General features: G+C 42.4%; 1 protein-coding gene across 1 annotated transcript in view; it reads right to left on the reverse strand.

Annotated features, from left to right (window-relative positions):
* The window catches only part of FAS (Fas cell surface death receptor), a 71,187-nt gene extending 51,190 nt beyond the window's left edge, over positions 1 to 19,997 (reverse strand). The window contains exons 1-2 of the mRNA XM_089692781.1: positions 19,914 to 19,997; positions 4,340 to 4,508 (exon numbers count right to left, since the gene is read on the reverse strand). Coding sequence (XP_089548907.1) covers positions 4,340 to 4,508; positions 19,914 to 19,943 — 199 coding nt within the window. The 5' untranslated portion in view covers positions 19,944 to 19,997. The remainder of the gene's footprint in view (positions 1 to 4,339; positions 4,509 to 19,913) is intronic.
* Positions 19,998 to 21,185: the final 1,188 nt, after the last annotated feature.

Genomic DNA, 21,185 nt, shown 5'->3' on the forward strand with positions numbered 1-21,185 from the left:
CACAAATCTAACATTTTTGGCTCTATACACCACCACAATGGATTTGAAATGAAATGAACAAGATGTGCTTTAACTGCAGACTGTCGGCTTTAATTTGAGGGTATTTACATCCAAATCAGGCGAACGGTGTAGGAATTACAACAGTTTGCATATGTGCCTCCCACTTGTTAAGGGATCAAAAGTAATGGGACAATTGGCTTCTCAGCTGTTCCATGGCCAGGTGTGTGTTATTCCCTCATTATCCCAATTTCAATGAGCAGATAAAAGGTCAAGAGTTCATTTCAAGTGTGCTATTTGCATTTGGAATCTGTTGCTGTCAACTCTCAAGATGAGATCCAAAGAGCTGTCACTATCAGTGAAGCAAGCCATCATTAGGCTGAAAAAACAAAACAAACCCATCAGAGAGATAGCAAAAACATTAGGCGTGGGCAAAACAACTGTTTGGAACATTCTTAAAAAGAAGGAACGCACCGGTGAGCTCAGCAACACCAAAAGTCCTGGAAGACCACGGAAAACAACTGTGGTGGATGACCGAAGAATTCTTTCCCTGGTGAAGAAAACACCCTTCACAACAGTTGGCCAGATCAAGAACACCCTCCAGGAGGTAGGTGTATGTGTGTCAAAGTCAACAATCAAGAGAAGACTTCACCAGAGTGAATACAGAGGGTTCACCACAAGATGTAAACCATTGGTGAGCCTCAAAAACAGGAAGGCCAGATTAGAGTTTGCCAAACGACATCTAAAAAAGCCTTCCCAGTTCTGGAACAACATCCTATGGACAGATGAGACCGAGATCAACTTGTACCAGAGTGATGGGAAGAGAAGAGTATGGAGAAGGAAAGGAACTGCTCATGATCCTAAGCATACCACCTCATCAGTGAAGCATGGTGGTGGTAGTGTCATGGCGTGGGCATGTATGGCTGCCAATGGAACTGGTTCTCTTGTATTTATTGATGATGTGACTGCTGACAAAAGCAGCCGGATGAATTCTGAAGTGTTTCGGGCAATATTATCTGCTCATATTCAGCCAAATGCTTCAGAACTCATTGGACGCCGCTTCACAGTGCAGATGGACAATGACCCAAAGCATACTGCAAAAGCAACCAAAGAGTTTTTTAAGGGAAAGAAGTGGAATGTTATGCAATGGCCAAGTCAATCACCTGACCTGAATCCGATTGAGCATGCATTTCACTTGCTGAAGACAAAACTGAAGGGAAAATGCCCCAAGAACAAGCAGGAACTGAAGACAGTTACAGTAGAGGCCTGACAGAGCATCACCAGGGATGAAACCCAACGTCTGGTGATGTCTATGCGTTCCAGACTTCAGGCTGTAATTGACTGCAAAGGATTTGCAACCAAGTATTAAAAAGTGAAAGTTTGATTTATGATTATTATTCTGTCCCATTACTTTTGGTCCCTTAACAAGTGGGAGGCACATACGCAAACTGTTCTAATTCCTACGCTGTTCACCTGATTTGGATGTAAATACCCTCAAATTAAAACTGACAGTCTGCAGTTAAAGCACATCTTGTTCGTTTTATTTCAAATCCATTGTGGTGGTGTATAGAGCCAAAAATGTTAGAATTGTGTCGATGTCCCAATATTTATGGACCTGACTGTATATACCTTTATCGCTGCAACGTATTAGTTGCAGCGATAAAGGTGCGCCTGTGGCTTCTCCTATCCACTTTAAATGGAAGAAACAGGAAGCAACTTCCAATTGTGTACCACTGTGAGAGAAACTTAAAAGAGCTGTATGGAGTAAGAATATCACTGCCACCAGTACCACAGAAGAAAACTCGCTGGAAACTAGGATAGCAATACAGAAAAGAGATCAATACGCATTGACACTATCCTTCAGGTTGGAGTATAAAGGTCTCAGATCTTCCATTCCAAAATGGTGGACATACTGGAAAATATTCCCAGTCACAACAAAAAGAAAATGAAACTCCATTGGTATATTACCCTTTATTTAAAATATTTAACACCATGAATAAAAGGCAGCTAAACTCACATAGGATGCTGTTGGATCAGTCCATAAATCAGTAATATGGCTCCATCATTCCGATCCAATTGTTTCAGTCTGGAGGGTGGCACATAATAGTGGACCCCTTGTGACTTTTTAATGGAGCTTTGGTATCCATTATGCTAGCCTCAGATGATGCCCTAAAGGATGAAATGTGTTGAGTGCAACTTAGTGCACTGAGGTCTCGCGCTTTTGGCTGGATTGATCCAACAGTGTCCTATGCGAGTTTAGCCGGCTTTTTGTTGAATGTTTTAATAAAAAGGCAATGTATCATTGAAGCTTAATTTTCCTTTACATTTTGCTGTGACCAGGAGTATTTTCCACTATGTCCACCATTTTGAAAGGGAGGATCATAGACCCTTATACGCCAACCTGGAAGATAGTTTCTGAATGCAATTTGACCTCTTTTATGCATTGTGGTCCTACTTTCTATTGAGTTTTCACCTGAGGTTCTGGTGATGGTGGTATTCTTACGCCATATGGATCTTATAAGTTCCTGTCATGGTACAACATAGTTGGAGGCTGTGCCTCGTTTCTTCCTTTGAAAGTGGATAAGAGAAGTCAGTCTCACTTTTGGCACTACAACTTATACTTCAAGACTTTCATACTTTTGCAGTACCTAGAGATACAGTAGGCTGTGTTAGCTTGTGGCAAGGGATAAGGTACAGTATCTCACAGAAGTGAGTACACCCCTCACATTTTTGTAAATATTCTATTATATCTTTTTATGTGACAACACTGTGTACAACTTGTATAACAGTGTAAATTTGCTGTCCCCTCAAAATAACTCAACACACAGCCATTAATGTCTAAACCGCTGGCAGCAAAAGTGAGTACACCCCTAAGTAAAAATGTCCAAATTGAGCTCAAAGTGTCAATATTTTGTCCCAGTAATCCATGTCCTTAGTCTTTTTGTCTTCAGCAAACTGTTTGCGGGCTTTCTTGTGCATAATCTTTAGAAGAGGCTTCCTTCTGGGACGACAGCCATGCAGACCAATTTGATGCAGTATGCGGCGTATGGTCTGAGCACTGACAGGCTGACCCCCCACCTCTTGAACCTCTGCAGCAATGCTGACAGCACTCATACGTCTATTTCCCAAATACAACCTCTGGATATGACGCTGAGCAGCTGAGCATGTGCACTCAACTTCTTTGGTTGACCATGATGAGGCCTGTTCTGAGTGGAACCTGTCCTGTTAAACCGCTGTATGATCTTGGCCACAGTGCTGCAGCTCAGTTTCAGGGTCTTGACAATCTTCTTATAGCCTAGGTCATCTTTATGTAGAGCGACAATTCTTTGTTTCAGATCCTCAGAGAGTTCTTTGCCATGAGGTGCCATGTTGAACTTCCAGTGACCAGTATGAGAGAGTGAAAGCGATAACACCAAATTTAACACACCTGCTCCCCATTCACCCCTGAGACCTTGTAACACTGAGTCACATGACTCCAGAGAGGGAAAATGGCTAATTGGGCCCAATTTGGACATTTTCACTTAGGGGTGTACTCACTTTAGTTGCCAGCGGTTTAGACATTAATGGCTGTGTGTTGAGTCATTTTGAGGGGACAGCAAATTTACACTGTTATAAACCTGTACACTCACTACATTACACTGTAGCAAAGTGTAATTTCTTCAGTGTTGTCACTTGAAAATATATAATAAAATATTTACAAAAATGTGAGAGGTGTACTCACTTCTGTGAGATACAGTAAGTATACCACAAAAAGGGGTTTCTTTAGTGTAATTGATTAGCACTAGTTAATATTAGGATTATGGGGTCTAGTTCAACTGTTAGGGTTAAAGTTAAGATTAGTTTTTAGGTGTAAGTTTTAAGATAATTGCTGGGGGATAAGGTAAGTATTAGGTATTCGTTAGGTATTCATTCATTTGTACTGTTTACCATTATTGTTGAAAATGAAACTAAAAGAAATAAAAAAAACCTTGGGTTGTCTCCACAACAGGAATAGAGGAGAAATCTATTATGAGATGCTAGTTCTGGTGACAGCCCGGAATTCCATCACTTTGGAGTGATTCACACTCACTTCCTTTTTTTGGCTATGGGACAGGAAGTGAAGAGACATCTCCCCAATGGGATACAGATTGAAAAAAAAAAAACTGGAAGGGATTATAACCCTCCCTTTACTCCATCCAAAATGAAAAAAAAAAAAGTTTTGCCTTTGATACAACTGTCAGTGTTAGTGTACCATTTAGTGTTAAAGACACTTAGGGCAGTGTTAGAATTTCCATTTGTACCAAAAACTATTGCAGTGATTTAACAACCTGTTCTGTTGAAAACTGCCTCTTGTCAAACTTACCTTTTCTACAATTTTTACAACAATGTTTATCTCCTTGATATTCTCCCTCATTACAGGATACTTGTCTTTTGTATAGTCTGTGAGTGAAATCATGTTTTTCCTTCACGTGTTTGTCTGAAGAATCCTGAAGGAGTGTCATAGGTAAAACTAGACTGCTTTGAATGATCACCTACAAATGAAAAAAAAAAACTTTAATTTTATGACTTGTTAAAGTACAGATATGGCATTTGTTATCTGGAATTCTCCATGAGGGGGTTCTCCAGATTTGCCTAAAATGAGAGTTAATTGTTATTTCAATACATGTCTCTAACATGTGTCCTACCCCACACTGTCTTCTGCATTCATATTTTTGTTATAATACTTAGTTTACCACAGAAATTAAAAATCTATAACCTGGACATTTTAAAGTGGTTCCAAAGTCAAAATGTAAAGCTTGTTTGACTGTACTTCTCATGTGGATACAGGAGTGCAGTTTGCTTTCCACTCCTATGACCCGTTTTCAGCTGACAGCCAGCTAAAGTCTGCTGTTGACTGATGTAAATCAGCCGTTCCAGGCTGGGGAAAGATCTACCCAGATCCCTGGACCGTTACCTGGCTCAGCCTCTCAGCAATCCGCTGAGAACCTGAGCCAGCAGCTTCCATCGCTCCACAGCCCAGCACTCCAGTGAACATGGGGGGAAATAGAGCAGAGAGCCAGTGACTAAAAAGTTGCCAGCTATCTGCTCACAGAGCACTGAGAACTGAGCGATCAGCGGCCTTTGATTGCAAAGTTTTCACCCTTAAAGTGGCAGTGGGTAGATGCAGCATTGGACTGATCCTGCATCCACCTAGGTAAGTATGACTTATGAAAAAAAAAAACCTTGACTTCTCTTTTAAGGCAAAAAAACTCCCCACTATCTATCCTACCCACCCCCTTCCCTAAACACTTGCCTGACTCCTCTCAGCAATCCAGCACTGTCCCACTTGCAGCACCTCTCCTCTAATTTCCTGGTCTTATAGGAGACACTTAGAGCAGCAGAAGCCATAGGCCCTGCTGCCATCAGTAAAACTTCTTCTAGCAGGGAGCAGAGGTTGTGGCTTATGGCACTGTGTCTATGAACATACACAGCCTGCTTCGGGAGCACGTGCGCAAAGGTGCCTACATAGCAGAAAGGAGGAGCTGACAGTGGCGGTGGGGGACTGCCAAAAAAGAAGGACAGCTCTGTACAAAATCTTTGCACAGAGTAGGTAAGTAAAACATCTTTTTTATTTTAACCCTTTCGAACCGACGCTTCCCAGCCCTTTAATAGCTTCTAGATGCCCAGAGGCTGGCATTTGGGTCATGTGACTGCTGTGATTATCTGTCACGGTGATCACATGATTGGAAAGCTCCCAATATCATGTATGCATCGGGAGCTTACCAATCACCACCGGCTACCGTGCTGGGAGCATGCAAGGAGAGTGTGCGGTAATTGGTTTATACAGGGCTGCATATACACAGTGAGGAACAGAAGTATTTGAACACCCTGCAATTTTGCAAGTTCTCCCACTTAGAAATCATGGAGGGGTCTGAAATTCACATTGTAGGTGCATTCCCACTCTGAGAGACAGAATTTTAAAAAAAATTCAGGAAATCACATTGTATGATTTTTAAAGAATTTATTTCTCTTGCACTGCTGAACATAAGTATTTGAACACCTAAGAAACAGCAAGAATTCTGGCTTTCAAAGACCTGTTACTGTGCCTTTAAAAAGTCCACCTATACTCCACTCAATCTAACTTAGTAGCATCTGTCTGAGCTCTTTAAAGACACCTGTCCACCCCACAGTCAGTCAGATGCCAACTACTACCATGGGCAAGACCAAAGAGCTGTAAAAAGACACCAGAGACAAAATTGTGGACCTCCACAGGGCTGGAAAGGGCTACTGGGCAATTGCCAAGCAGCTTGGTGAAAATAGATCAACTGTTGGAGCAATTGTTAGAAAATGAAAGAGGCTAAAGACGACTGTCAGTCTCCCTCGGACTGGGGCTCCGTGCAAGATCTCACCTCGTGGGGTATCACTGATGATAAGAAAGGTGAGGAATCAGCCCAGAACTACAAAGGAGGAGCTGGTCAATGACATGAAGAGAGCTGGGACCACAGTTTCAAAGGTCACTGTCGGTAGAACACTACGCCGTCATGGTTTCAAATCATGCATTGCACGGAAGGTTCCCCTGCTCAAGTCATCACATGTCCAGGCCCGTCTGAAGTTTGCCAATGACCATCTGGATGATCCAGAGGAGGCATGGGAGAAGTCATGTGGTCAGATGAGACCAAAGTAGAACTTTTTGGTCTAAACTTCACTCGTCATGTTTGGAGGAAAAAGAAGGATGAGGTGCATCCCAAGAATACCATCCCTACTGTCAGGGAATGGGAAGATCGCTGCGGCGATCGAATCCGCACATGCGTAGAGTCCTGACAAAACGTACAGGCAGGCGGGCACTAGGACCCAGGCGTGCCTGTCACCAATGACGGCGCCGGGCAAGCACTAGGACCCAGGAGCGCCTGTTAGGAGTCGGGCGGGCTATTTAAACCCAGCTCTTGCAATGCTCAAGTGCCGTATGGTCTTTCCTGTGTTCCTGTGAGTTTACTTTGCTGCTGACCCTGCCTGATCCTGATCTGCTGACTTCTCCTGCTCTGACCCCTGGCTTGCCTGACCATTCTCCTGCCTGCTCCTGCACTTTTGATCTCCTGTTGCCAAACCTGGACCGTGACCCGTTTATTCTTCTGCCTGCTGTTTTGTACCGACCTGCTCCACTGTTACCGACCCGGCCTGTCTGACCTCGCTTACTCTACCTCCTCACATCAGACTCTCACCTGCTGCGTACCACCGACAGGTGCCTCTACCACAGCTGGTTGCACCCAGGGGTCACGACCTGATCTCGGCTTGCTCCAAGTCCATCCCCACCATCAGGGGCTCTGGTGAAGAAGCAGGTCGGAACTTAGATTCCGCGCCCTGGGGAATTCTGGTCTGTGGAACGCTAGAGGCTACCACCGGCTGGTCCCTAACACCTACTGTGAAGCATGGGGGTGGTAACATCATGCTTTGGGGGTGCTTTTCTGCGAAGGGGACAAAACAACTGCACTGTATTAAGGAGAGGATGAATGGGACCATTTATTGTGAGATTTTGAGCAACAACCTCCTTCCCTCAGTCAGAGCATTGAAGATGGGTCATGGCTGGGTCTTCCAACATGACAACAACCCGAAGCACACAGCCAGGAGAACCAAGGAGTGGCTCCGTAAGAAGCATATCAAGGTTCTGGAGTGGCCTAGCCAGTCTCCAGACCTAAATCCAATAGAACATCTTTGGAGGGAGCTGAAACTCCGTGTTGCTCAGCGACAGCCCCGAAACCTGACAGATCTAGAGGAGATCTGTGTGGAGGAGTGGGCCAAAATCCCTGTTGCAGTGTGTGCAAACCTGGTCAAGAACTACAGGAAACGTTTGACCTCTGTAACTGCAAAGTTCCACTTTTCTGCCTCCTCCCCCCACCTCAAACGATTTTTTTGGGGGGGAGTGGGTACCTGGTTTTGACAGGTACCCAAACCCACTTTTGGTCAGATCGCTGTGAGGGATCCACTGAAATTTCTCCACCCCCCTCCCTGCCTGCAACCTTCTGGGACACGTCACAGTTCCCAGAAGGCTGAGAACCTGCATTTGGGGTGACGTTAACTTTGCACTGATGCCCACTGCAGATCACAAGGGCAGTGCAATTTGAATATGGCATGGGAAACTCGCAGAGAACACGGGTTTCTCGCACATCATTCTAGTGTGAATGGGCCCTAAAGGTTGCTGGTTGAGGCTCTGGAGACTTACTGGAACTTCATGCACAGAGATGTAAAAAACACTCCGTTCTTCTCAATATAGCATTTTTGTTTATGGAACTGAGCACATGTGTAATGTAGTCTGTGGGTCTATGCACAAAGCTGCATAAAGATTGTTAAACCTCCGCTGTGCTAAAATTCATAAAAATAAAATAGGAGTAATCTGCAACCGTAGTCAATAATTTATGTGTGTACTCATCGAAACATGCAAAGACACATGTACAAGCATAGAGCTAGAATGGAAGAAGAATTTTATGGATGTTTTACACATACAGATATTTCTGTGTCTATACACATGTAATTATGGACCATCACATGTGCTTTTTATACAGGATCTCACAACTGTAGCAGAGCCCTTGGCTTGATGACAGAGATCTACTGGTTGATTGTTATGGTTTTAAAAAGTTTCTTCTTATTGAAGTTGCCTTTTTTCCATTAAGACTTTCACTTTACACATTACAGTAGCTCTTTGAACTAACGGAATGTAAAAAGTACCTTGGTGGAAGGGGATTTCACCCAATTCATTTTATGCAAAAAAAAAAAGTTTACTGAATGAAAACTAAATCTGTTTATTAGTTGGAATATCCCATCTCTATATATTTGTCAGAAAACATCCCCTTTGTATAGTTGATTTCACAACCCATTGCCAGTACTGTTTTTCTGAATATATGCACCATATGATCATGCAGTGATGTAGTGGTTGGCAGGAGGAATTATAGCATCCAATAGGGAAAACACGATCTGACACAACCTGAAGTGTCAGACAGCAGTGCCGGTAGTTCTGCAAGAGAGCAAAGATTAATCTCGGCCGCTTTCAGATGCCTGTTCCGAACAGGAGGGGTGTAAATTGACTTTTGTCCAATACACCTGCATACCTCCGAGTCCAATAAGTTCTGCTAAAACAAACATAGGGGGATCCATCCACTTCCGTTTAGGCGGAGCAGATCAGAAGGTTATCAGGTATAACAGACAACAGAGTCCATTTACTCCTGGCCGACCATAGAGCAGAACAGGCTCTGTCCATATCCTCTCTGCAGAAATTGTGCGGACACGGATTTGTTATCTGCCCACTCTGCTCCAATCAACAGGAGATCTGTAAGCTGATCCCCTGCTGATCGTAGTGGAAGCTGCCTAGTGTAAAAGGGGCCTTAAAAGTAAGTGTGGAACATGTCATTTAACAGAGTTCTGCTGCTATTTTTTTAAACTGAGTGACAGGGTGATTTTGAATCAGGGGCGGACTGAGCATTTGGAAACTCGGGCACTGCCCGAGGGCCCGGGGTCAGTAGGGGGCCCCATGAGATGCCCCTGGTACCTTTTTCATAGGCTTTTTGAGTTTGGGCAAGGACACAGGGGCCCCATGATCTCCTATTGCCCAGGGGCCCCATGAGTTGTCAGTCCGCCCCTGTTTTGAATAGTAATGAATACAGAGGCGTAAGTAATGGAAAGCTGAAAGTTCAATGCATATGGTGTAGTCCTAGTTTGCCATGAATGTCAAACATCCAAATAATGCTGCTTTTGTGCTTTCTATTCCCATAAGGTGCACTATTCAGTAGAGTGTACACATCAACATTTTACTTACAAATAGATTTATATTAAAAACAAAAACGAATGTGACTGATTATCTGTACAATGAAATGTACTAAACTAAATGGCATTTAAAAAAAAAAACTGTATGCCCTTGTTGTAGCAAAAGGTCAGAAAACATGGAAGAATCTGCCAATGGAGTCTGTATTCCAAGTAGCATCATGTGACATATTGTACACTGGCTGGCGTACAATCATCATGGCATGTACACAAGGGTAAACACATGTGACATGCCATACCCACCCGTGTACAGTTCACTGAGGCTTTTTACAAAGTCATCAGAGCCAAGGTCTCTAGATTTAGGCGCAGCGCTACTAAACAAGAATATTTATTTTGCACAAACGTTATTTCAGCAAAGTAGAAGGAATGAGGAAAGGATACAGACAATCTCAATACTGGATTATTTGTGGGAAAGCAATAGTAAATAACATTTTTAAACCTGTTTCATCATTTTCTAGGACTTTTACAAACTAGACCATGGAACAGGTTTATCAGCTAGGGTTTTGTGGAAGCCTAGTGGTCCTTCAGAGGTTGCCACGGGCAATAGCAGATTGATCTCCCAATGTAAGGTGGGGGGGACATTCCGCACTGACATCCATTGGGAGGGGGTCACTTCTACACTGATTACCAACATAAGGGGGCAGTCCTTGGTAGGGGTCTACCTCTAAACTGACCACCAATGTAAAGCACTGTCTCCACTGACATCCAATGATAGGGGGTCACTTCTAAACTAGTCACCAATGTAAAAGCTTCTCTCCTCTGACCACCTATTTGAGGGAACAATATTTCTATTGCCCACTAATGCCAGAGGACACTTTTCCATTGTTAATTAATACAAGGAGATGCTATAATTTTCACATTTTCATTTAACATGTAAAAATAGTTAAGAAAGGATGCAATAGGCATTGTGTAGTATACAGAAAGTATTTTATCTATTTTAAGTGAAAGATGATAATGAAATCTCCATCTAAAAGTTTAAGTCTGGTACATACAATGAGATTATCGGATGGAATGAGCGTCCGTTTTTGTTTTTTTTTTGCATGCTAATCTCCATATCGAAAATGAAGAGGTTACTAAAGTGGTTCTAAAGGCTCAAGGTTTTTTAAATTAATGCATTCTATGTGAAGCATTCTCCCCTGCCCCCCTAATACTCACCGAAGCCCCCTCTCAATGCAGCGATGTGCACTGGAGTCTCGGCTATCTCGGGACTCCCTCTTCTCATTGGCTGGGACAGAAGCGGGAGCCATCGGCTCCCACTGCTGTCAATCACAGACTGTGAGCCAATGAGAAGAGAGAGGGGGTGGGGCCAAGCCGTGGCTCTGTGTGTGAAAAGCAGCAGGTGCCCCCCATAGCAAGGTGCTTGCTGTGGGGGCACCCGACAAGAGGGAGGGGCCAGGAGAGCCTGTGGGGGACCTGAGAAGAGGAGAATCGGGGCTGCTCTGTGCAAAACCACTGCACACAGCAGGTAAGTATAACATGTTTCGAATCTTTCCAATCACTTTAAGCCTGGTATACACGATGAGACTATCGGACGATTCATCAACCGTTTTTTTTGCTAGTCTCCATATCATAAATTAAGTGGTTACTAAAGTTACAAAAAAACTCGTACAACAGAATAAAAATTGGGAAATTATGTAATGTATTTTATTTTCGGATGAAAACTGTACTAATTAAATGAAAATTGTATAAAAAGATTTTTCGTGCTTCACCCATCGGATAATTTTGCACGACCTGTCCTGATCGGCTCTTGAAAACTGTATACTAAGGGCTCGTTCACACTAGGCTGTTTTGCCAACGCTTGCCAAACGCCCCTATAGCGTTTGGCAAGCGTTGGTCCGGCGTTTGCGGAGCGTTTTTTAACGCTCGGCAAACGCTCCGCAAACGCCGCATGCGCGGTTTAGCGGCGGTTGCTAGGCGTTTGCCGAGCGTTAATAACGCCCCACAAACGCCTATAATGCAGTTTGAGTGGCGTTACCGCTCCGCAAACGCCCCGCAACCGCGTCGGAACCGCACCACAAACGCCGGCCGGGCGTTTGCGGAGCGGCACCATAGACGAGAATAGGAGGCTTCAAAGCCTCCTGACTCGTCCAGAGGCGTTCGTTTTGCCGCGACGCGATGCAAACGCTCCCGTTAGAACAGCACCATGTGCTGTAATGTGCAGAATTGGCAGAGGCGTTTGGGAAGCGGTAAAAACGCTTCCCAAACGCCTCTCTGCCGCCTGCACACAAGGCTAGTGTGAACGTAGCCTAACGATCAGATTATCAGATGATCGCTTCTAAAGCAGTATACTTTGTACAATTTTATGATGTGTGTGTACGGGCCTTTACTTTCATTACTGCTGCCTTTCAGAGAAATACATTGTCACTTCAGCTTTCACATTCATCTGACTTCTGATACAGAGAGGGGTTGGAGCCATCAGAAAGAAGAAGAGACTGTCACATGAAATTCACAAAGACTAATGGCAAACAAAAGCATTCTTTCACTTGTAGCCTGCTTACATCCTATGCCAACAAAAGTACAATGTATATTTTTGATATTGGTTTTCTTTAATATCAATTATTTTGTTAACCACAGAGTAAAATAAACTCATAGCTCCCAACTGCCTCTAACTAGAACCACTTTCTAAAAGTTGCAGGAATCGGAAGTGCTTAAGCGTTACTAAACCCACAGCAGTAAAATCAATCTGTATATACATTAAAGAATGCTTGTTATACTGTGGAGCATAAGGGGTCAATTCTCTGCATTGTGTAAAAAGGCTGTGTGATCCTGACTTTTCTGATCCTCCCCTTCTTCCAGTGCTCCCCCTCTTATTTCCTGATGAGACATAACATGTGGAGTCACTCTGCACATGCTCAGTTTGGTGTGTATTGCTAGAGAGGTTTTTTTTTTTTCTTGGGAGAGGGCATGTGATCAGCACAGGGCAATCAGCACTGTCCAGACAGGGGGTCAGTTGTCCTGCATCCTCCTAGAGCAGAAAGAAAGCTCCTCCTACAAACTTTAACCAGTGCTCTGCTGGACACTTATAGAAGTCACGTGACTGCTATATATTGCTGATGAGTTCTGTGGGAGACCATATATAGTGAATGCAGGGTCCTGGGTTTAAAGACACTTTAAATCAGACACATCGCTCTCAAGCTGCATAGAATTGTTTTACTAAACCAGAAAGAATACATTCTAGTGCAAGCCATGAAAACAGACATCATTGTATATAACCTATGTTATATGTTATGTTACTCTATAGGAATTTTAATTTAAATTGCTGAGACAGTTAAAGTAGAACTCCATCCCTTTAATTTTATCCAATTTACAAATAGAGTGGAAAAGGGTCAGAACCACTGTTAGGGTTTTACTACAGTGATTACCCACTGGGTGAAAGACAGGAACACAATAATCTGTTTAACAGCAAGACAAAAGCTCTTGTCAAATGTTTAATTATTTCTAACATGCCTAATCAAACTTCATGCGAGATCTCGTACTGTTACCATAGCTTCCACTATTGACGTGTACAAGATCTGTCTTAACTTTACCCATAACAACTTGATTAAAAAAAATAATTGTTCTTTAACAAGGAACATACATTCCACATTAATAATTATGCTCCCAAAATTAGTGTATGCTGTAAATTGCCTCCAGCATTGTTCTTGCTTCTTCTTGCTAGAGGCTGCCATTTTGCTGAAGCCCAGAGCCCCTGAGCAGCAGTAAATCTTTAGGCTGTCAGCAGATCAGCCTCTACAAATTCAACACAGCGCCTAAAAACAGAGAGCAACTGAGAATGTGGAGAGCAGGGTGCTTTATATAATATAATGCTTTATATAGCTATACCTGCAAAAGGGACCAGCCTGAAGAGATCTAACAGGATTTGTTTTTCTGACTAAAGTTCCACTTTGATTGAACTTTCTGTGATGTTCCTTCATGTTTATGAATAATATTATTTAAAAAAAAAATAAAAATAAAGAATGTTTAAAAAAACAGCAATACAATAGCAATAAAAGCATGCTTTCTTGGTAGATCGGAGAAAGGCTTGAATCTCCTCCTGTGTACCCTTTAGAGGTTTCACCACACTTCTTGTCCTGTGTCAATATTGTCAATAGGTTCTAGTCTCCTCATTTCTTCCAAAACTAAAAGGAAAGCAGAATTTTGGCTGCTGGTACATAACTGGCCTCATTTTCACAAGCAGTGCTTCCAAATTAAGGTCCTCAATGACAACCCTAAAAGGCCATAATGAGTGCCTCCAGGAAGCATGTGGGAATATCTCTATGCAGAAGAGCCATCCTTCTGTTCTGTGGTCCTAGGGGAAAGAGAGTATTGCTGTGTACACCCTACAGGTTGGTTTAGTATTACAGAGGCCAATGATGTAGTGCTGGATCAACACATTCCTCTCGTTCTCTGGAAGATATCTGTCCATCTGACCTTGCTGTACCCAACCACACTGTCAGATGACAGTATTTGGCCATTGCTGTAACACAATTAGAAACCAAGGGATGGGGGCGTCTACTTTCTTGGATATTGGGGTAATTTAGCAGGCTAAGCAGTGACTCCAAAGTCTGAAGGAAGTCTGGAATTCTTTGCTTGTGCATCTTACAAACATTAGGCAACATCCATCCAGCCCAGATGCATATTACTGGATCAGAAACCATTCATACATTTCTAGGGCTTCCCCCATGTTTGATAAACAAGACTTCGTGGGGGAAGTATTAATTGATTTTCCTGGCAGATTGCTATGGTTCCTTCCAATGACAGGCCAGTGCTAGTAGTGCTCTTCCTCCTATACCCATAGAAAGCAACATGCAATTTTACCCAAAATTAAAGAACCTGTTGAATCATGCATACATAGGTGACTGCTATGTACAGTATATATGAACTTCAGTTGATAACATGTTTCTCAAGTACAAGTTTGCTTTAAAACTCAACCCTGGCAAATTATCCCTTACAAAGGGGCTGTGCCTGCACTACAAAGGTTAATTGCTTGTTTATGTCTAAGGGAAATTTAAAAGGAAGTACACCGCGTTCCAAATTATTATGCAAATTATATTTAAGTGTCACAAAGATTAAATATTTTGTTTTTCAGTTCAACTCATGGATGGCATTGTGTGTCAGGGCTCTTTTGATCACTGAAAACAATCTCGGACACCTGTGATAATTAGATTGGCAGGTGAGCCCAATTTAAGGAAAAACTACTAAAGGAGGGTGTTCCACATTATTAAGCAGAGCACCATTTTCAAGCAATATGGGGAAGAAAAAGGATCTCTCTGCTGCCGAAAAGAGTGAAATAGTTCAATGCCTTGGATGAGGTATGAAAACATTAAATATTTAACGAAAACTTAAGCGTGATCATCGCACTATTAAGAGATTTGTGGCTGATTCAGAGCACAGACGGGTGCGTGCAGATAATGGCACATTGAGGAAGATTTCTGCCAGATCCATGCATCGGATCAAGAGAGAAGCTGCTAAAATACCATTACATAGCAGCAAACAGATATTTGAAGCTGCTGGTGCCTCTGGAGTCCCACGGACATCAAGGTGTAGAGTCCTCCAGAGTCTTACAACGGTGCATAAACCTTCTATTCGGCCACCACTAACCAATGCTCACAAGCAGAAACGGCTGCATTGGGCAGAAAAATACATGAAGACTAATTTTCAAACAGTCCTGTTCACCGATGAGTGCCGTGCAACCCTGGATGGGGCAGATGGATGGAGTAGTGGATGGTTGGTGGATGGCCACCCTGTTCCAACAAGGGTGTGAGGTCAGCAAGGCGGTGGTGGAGTCATGTTTTGGGCCGGAATCATGGGAACAGAGCTGGTCGGCCACTTTAGGGTCCCCGAAGGTGTAAAGATGACCTGTGCAAAGTATGTGGAGTTTATGACTGACCACTTTCTTCCCTGGTACAGAAGGAAGAACTATGCTTTCCATAATAAAATCATCTTCATGCATGACAATGCACCATCTCATGCTGCAAAGAATACCTCTGCATCAATGGCTGCTATGGGGATAAAAGGAGAGAAAGTCATGGTGTGGCCTCCATCCTCCTCTGACCTCAATCCTATTGAGAACCTTTGGAGCATCCTCAAGCAAAAGATCTATGAGGGTGGAAGGCAGTTTACATCCAAACAGCAGCTCTGGGAGGCTATTCTGACATCTTGCAAACAAATTCAAGCAGAAACTGTCCAAAAAGTCACAAGTTCAATGGATGCAAGACTTGTGAAGCTGCTATCAAATAAGGGGTCCTATGTTACAATGTAACGTGATCTGTTAAAATGTTTAACAAGTTAAAATCTTGTTAAAAGTTTGATTGAAATAGCTTTTGATTTCAGTAAATATGCTGCAAACACAACAAATTACAATTTTCAGTTCTTTACAACCTATAAAGTGTTTTGAAACTTACTGTGTGTAATACTTTGGAACAGTGCATTGGAAGTGTTTTATGTTTAAAAAAAAATCCTGTTATCATTAGGAGGTTTGTTCAATAAAATGTGAATTGTACTCTTAATAGTTGATAACATGAGAATTATGCTGACTGTTATTTACATCAATTATTTGGGTAAATGAGAAAAATATCATTTGTATAATAATTTGGAACAGGGTATATACTTATCTGCTTCTCCCCTCAACTAAACCCGTACCTGCAGCCTCTGCACCCCCCACTCTAGTGATCCAGGGCTGACTTCATCAAGACCAAAGCAAGGTCCATAGTTAGGATGCCAAGGACAGTGGGGGAGCATTGTCTGTCAGGGAAGCGAAAAACAAAACAAGCTATTAATCCATACAGTGCTGGCACAGACTCACTGCAAGGCAGGAGTGCTCAACCTGTGGTAGACGGAGCCCTGTGATGTGGTCCATGACCTCCAACCAGGGGAGTGTATTCCCAAGGTCGACAACGCATTGATCGCAATCTGGGTTAGCCGATCAGACATCCCAGAGCATCAGAATGTGTCGAGCTGGCGCTAGCAGCGGAGGAAGCTGGCAGGGAATGCTCTTCCTCTTGGAACTATAAGCTGAGGCTGCAAGCAGAAACCTTGATGCTGTGAAAGTTAAGAAGGCCTCGCAGTCTGGACAATGTGGAGAGTCTTTGGTGTCAGCAGATCACCCTTCCACAGCGTCCTGTTGGCAGAAAAGACTGGTCCAAGACGTGAGCATCGCCACTGTCACAGTTACAGTGGAATCCCAGTGTCACAAGGGGCTAGACCAATCGTCCCACGTTGGATACAGATTCTGCAGGAGCTTTCCAGGACATCCCTGATCCCTTGAGCCACAGTATCATCAGGATTGGTGAGCAGGCAGAAGCCCACACTGTGTACACTCTTCATTAACCTCCTTGGCGGTATGATTCTTTCAGATTTTTTGTGCTGAAAGCGGTACCATTTTTTTGCATATAAATATGTAGTTTTTTATTGTAGGCTGTAATTTTTAGGAATAACTCACTGAAATCTGTACGAACAAGAGTCTATTAAACATTCCGGATATGATAAAACTTGAAACACGAAATCATAAATTATAATTTAATAAATAATCATAAAAAATAATAAAATAATAATAATAAATTTAATTCAATAATATAATCAAACCAAAAACACTGAAATTTGAAATACAGAGGCAAATTCGCACATTGCTGAGCAAAGTTGCAAAATCGTTTTCAGTATCTGATGACGAATTTCCCCACGAATCATTATCACTCAATTCTGCAAGTGGTTCTGATTTATTATCGCTGTTCTCTAGCTGGTCTAAAACCGCTTTTGACGTAAAGGGACACTTTTTGGACGCCATGGACTTTTCTGGGTTTCCAGGCAGAAAGAACAGTCAAAATGCAGGCAGGGCACAGGACAAAGCAGTAGGGACAAAATATATGTGAAATGCATTGAAACAGCAATGACAGCAAAAATTACATTTTTAAAAAATTTCAAATTTGCCGCCAGTTTCGGCGCCCGTACGTCCCGACGTCACAGGGACCGGAACACGGAAGCCGGATGCTGGCATCGGCCAGAGGAGATGGCCGGGGACACTGCAGGGGACACATCGCGGGAGCGAAGGACAAGGTAAGTGCTGCAGGGACCCCCTGAGCAACGCCGCATGGTAAGCCCGAGTGTAGCTCGGGGTTACCGCTCTTGGTACTCAAATTTTACCCCAAGCTACACTCGGGAAAACCGCTAAGGAGGTTAAGTAACACTGCATGCAGACACCTTTTATACCTCACACCTGCTTACAAGTTATTATTATTATACAGGATTTATATAGCGCCAACAGTTTGCTCAGTGCTTTACAATATAACGGGAGACAGTACAGTACAAATACAGTAACGGTACAGTGCAAAACAAGTTTGTGATATTTACCTGGAATCATCTACTGTACCTAAATATCTACTACTGCTGCTCTCCATTGCACAGCAATCCTTTCGGGCCCTTATCAAGCTAGCTGGACCCAGGACATTCTTTCTACCAAGACTCTCTTTGACACTCCTCAAGCTCAGGACTCGGTGCTTATCTCTGTGCATGTGTTAAAGGGGAACTCTGTTTAGAACTGTTCATAGCATAGCTCCACATTTAGCTTTACAGAGTGTGTTGTTTATTTCTGGGCCTGTGGGAGCAGACTGACACCGAGAAGTCTTTCTTCTGCAGCTGATAAACGTTTAGGAGCTGTTCAGCGTTTTTTTCAGCAGCCCCTAAACTCACCCTAATGTTTTCCTATGTGTCCTTGTACACATCGTCATTTATAGGCAGTTGAGTTTACAGCCGTTTTTTTGAACGCACAAAACTTTTCCTCGTTCAGGAGTAGATTTTATCAGTGTTTCAAACGCCAAATGCATGTAAAAGCAGCTAAATGTGGCTAACAATGTTTAAAAGCTTTTGCAAATTTTTTTTTAACTCTTCCATTTCCAGATGCTGTCTAGAGAATTTTTTCATCATGAAAAATGCATGCAAAGTGTTTTCCTGGTACTCAAATGGACCTGGTACACTCTGCTTTGAGGTTTTGCATGAAAGAAAATATGTTAGACACTGCTGCAATAATTTCTGCACAGAAATGGGCTGGAACACATCCAAACACCACACAAAAAAAAGACAGCTAATCTCAACAAATACTGCTCTCTCTGGTTCTGCTCTCTCTATTTCTCTCTAAATGTCTGAAATAGTTAATTTTTTACTGTTTTTCAGTGCATTCTGGGCATTTTGGAGGGTCTCCTGAGGTTATCTTTAAAAAACGCTTCTAAACGCAAACCCTCATAAATGCGGTATGCAAACCCTCATAAATGCGGTATGCAAACCCTCATAAACGCAGCTAAACAAACATTTTTTAACCTACGTTTTCCAGCAGTCAGTTTCCATCGTTCAGAAGTGTCCCGTGTACATGGGGCCTTAACCTCACCTAACCGTGGCAGCTACTAAACTCTGCTAAAAGTCTGTGTGTACATGGACACATAGGCTTTTATGGAGTTGACTTTATGAGCTTTGGCAAAAAATGCCAAAAGCTCCTAAACTCGAGTTTAGCAGCTGTTTGTGTACATGAGACCTTAGGTTAATGATATCACCAGCACCCCCACCCCTTTGTTAAGCATGGCTATGGGGTGACAGTTTCCGATGGGTTTCAGATGAATGAGGTTTTGCCTGTACCTTTGTTCATCACTAGTCTTAATCATTTCCTTCTCTATTCAAAACAAAACAAAAAAGTTTCGACTTCAAAGATTAGGCTTAGGTTTAGTGCTCAACATGACTTTTCTGTGTTAAGGGGTCGACCTTAAAAGATAGGTTGATAAATTAAGTTTAAGGACAGATAGGGTTAAATGGTAGGGAGCTGATAAGTGTTGACAGCTTGGGACAGGCACATCTGTTACAGAATATTTTCACAATCAAACTACAAAAACAGGAAGCATGATAATGCACATCTTATAATCAGGACACTAATGACATGAAAATCTCTGTTGTCATGAAGTCAGGTACACTCCGTATGTCTGTAATGAAAGTTTATTTCAGAGCACATTGCTATTCTGGAAACATTTCCCCAACTGTTACAATGCCCTTTCTAGTTTGTTTACTCCTAACTGTCACTTGTCTTTTTAAAACCACAACTAGATATTTCTCCTATTGTAACGGTCCGCTATGCAGAAAGACGATCGGAGTATATCACAGAGAATATCATTATCGTTACATTTTAAACTTACCAAAATAAAGACTAGACGCCGGGTGACCATGGTTGCTGCTTCTTGCTTGTCTGTCCTGAAACTGAAAGTAATGACATGGGCTGAGCCCTGAGGAGGAGCCTTTAAGAAAGTCATGTGAATTCACAGAACAGCAGAGACATAACATGCCTGGCCATGCCGGAATGTATGGTTCGATTTGTTTTTTTGTGAGACACACTTCCTTATTTGTAAATATGATTCATGTATTGTAACATAGCGCACAATTGATATAAATAGAAGCAAACCTTTATAATAATTTTTTTGTTTTGGATAAAGTGGAGAGGGATTAGTACCCCTGTCAGGTTTTTATTTCTGTCTGTGCCCCATTAGGGAGATTCACCCTCTCCATTTCTCCTGTTTACCATGATCATCGAAAGTGAAAGTAAAAGAATATCCCAAATTTGGGGTTTATATCAGAACACAATAAAAGGGAAATCTTTCAATAGAGACACTGCTGGTAGTTCTGGTCCTGCAGTGAATACCACAAGTTTTCCTTCTTTTAGAGCGATTTGGTTATGGGAAAAAAAACGAAGAGAAATGGGACACACAAAAAAAAAAATCTTACAGGGGTTATAACTCCCCCTAAGGCTGACCATACATTATACAATTTCCTTGTACAACTTTCCTTTAGATTTACCAAAACCATATAATATGAGGTCAAACCTAAACACTTTCAATTTTTATGCAGTCAGACAGGCCCTTGCACTACAGAGTTGAAGGTAAATCTAAAGGAAATTGAACAAGAAAATCGTATAATGTATGGTCAGCTTTACTCTATCCAAAATGAAAAAATTAAGTTTAGCATTTAGTTCCACTTTAAAGGATAAGTTCACCTTTGGGAACATATTTTTAGGGTGGAACATGTAACATGTTCCCATAGCTGCAGCTGCGCACCCCCCCCCCCCCCTTCCCCTGATCGTATGGGTCCAAAAGGTGAACATATTGTTTAATTAACATAAAAACATAATATCTCTGAATAATTTTTTTGTTTTGAACTGTAAAGCCCAATTCACACAAGTGCAGTGACCAGCGGTTTTCCTCACTGGAAGAACGCCACTAACTGCTAGAACACAAGTGATTCCCGTGTGCCCTATTCACACTGAAGCGTAGCCTGGAGCAGCACTGCAGTGAGCTAAGATAAAATGCAGACATGCAGAATTTTATGACAGCGCATTGTACAGTGACAGGAATGAAGTGTCGTTTTTGTGCACTTAAAAATAAATGTGTGAAAAAAAAAAAAATGGAGCTGTATAA

Source organism: Staurois parvus, unplaced genomic scaffold, assembly GCF_062004578.1.
Source record: "Staurois parvus isolate SC_StPar_1 unplaced genomic scaffold, SC_StPar_1.0 ptg000604l, whole genome shotgun sequence".
Lineage (NCBI taxonomy): Eukaryota > Metazoa > Chordata > Amphibia > Anura > Ranidae > Staurois > Staurois parvus.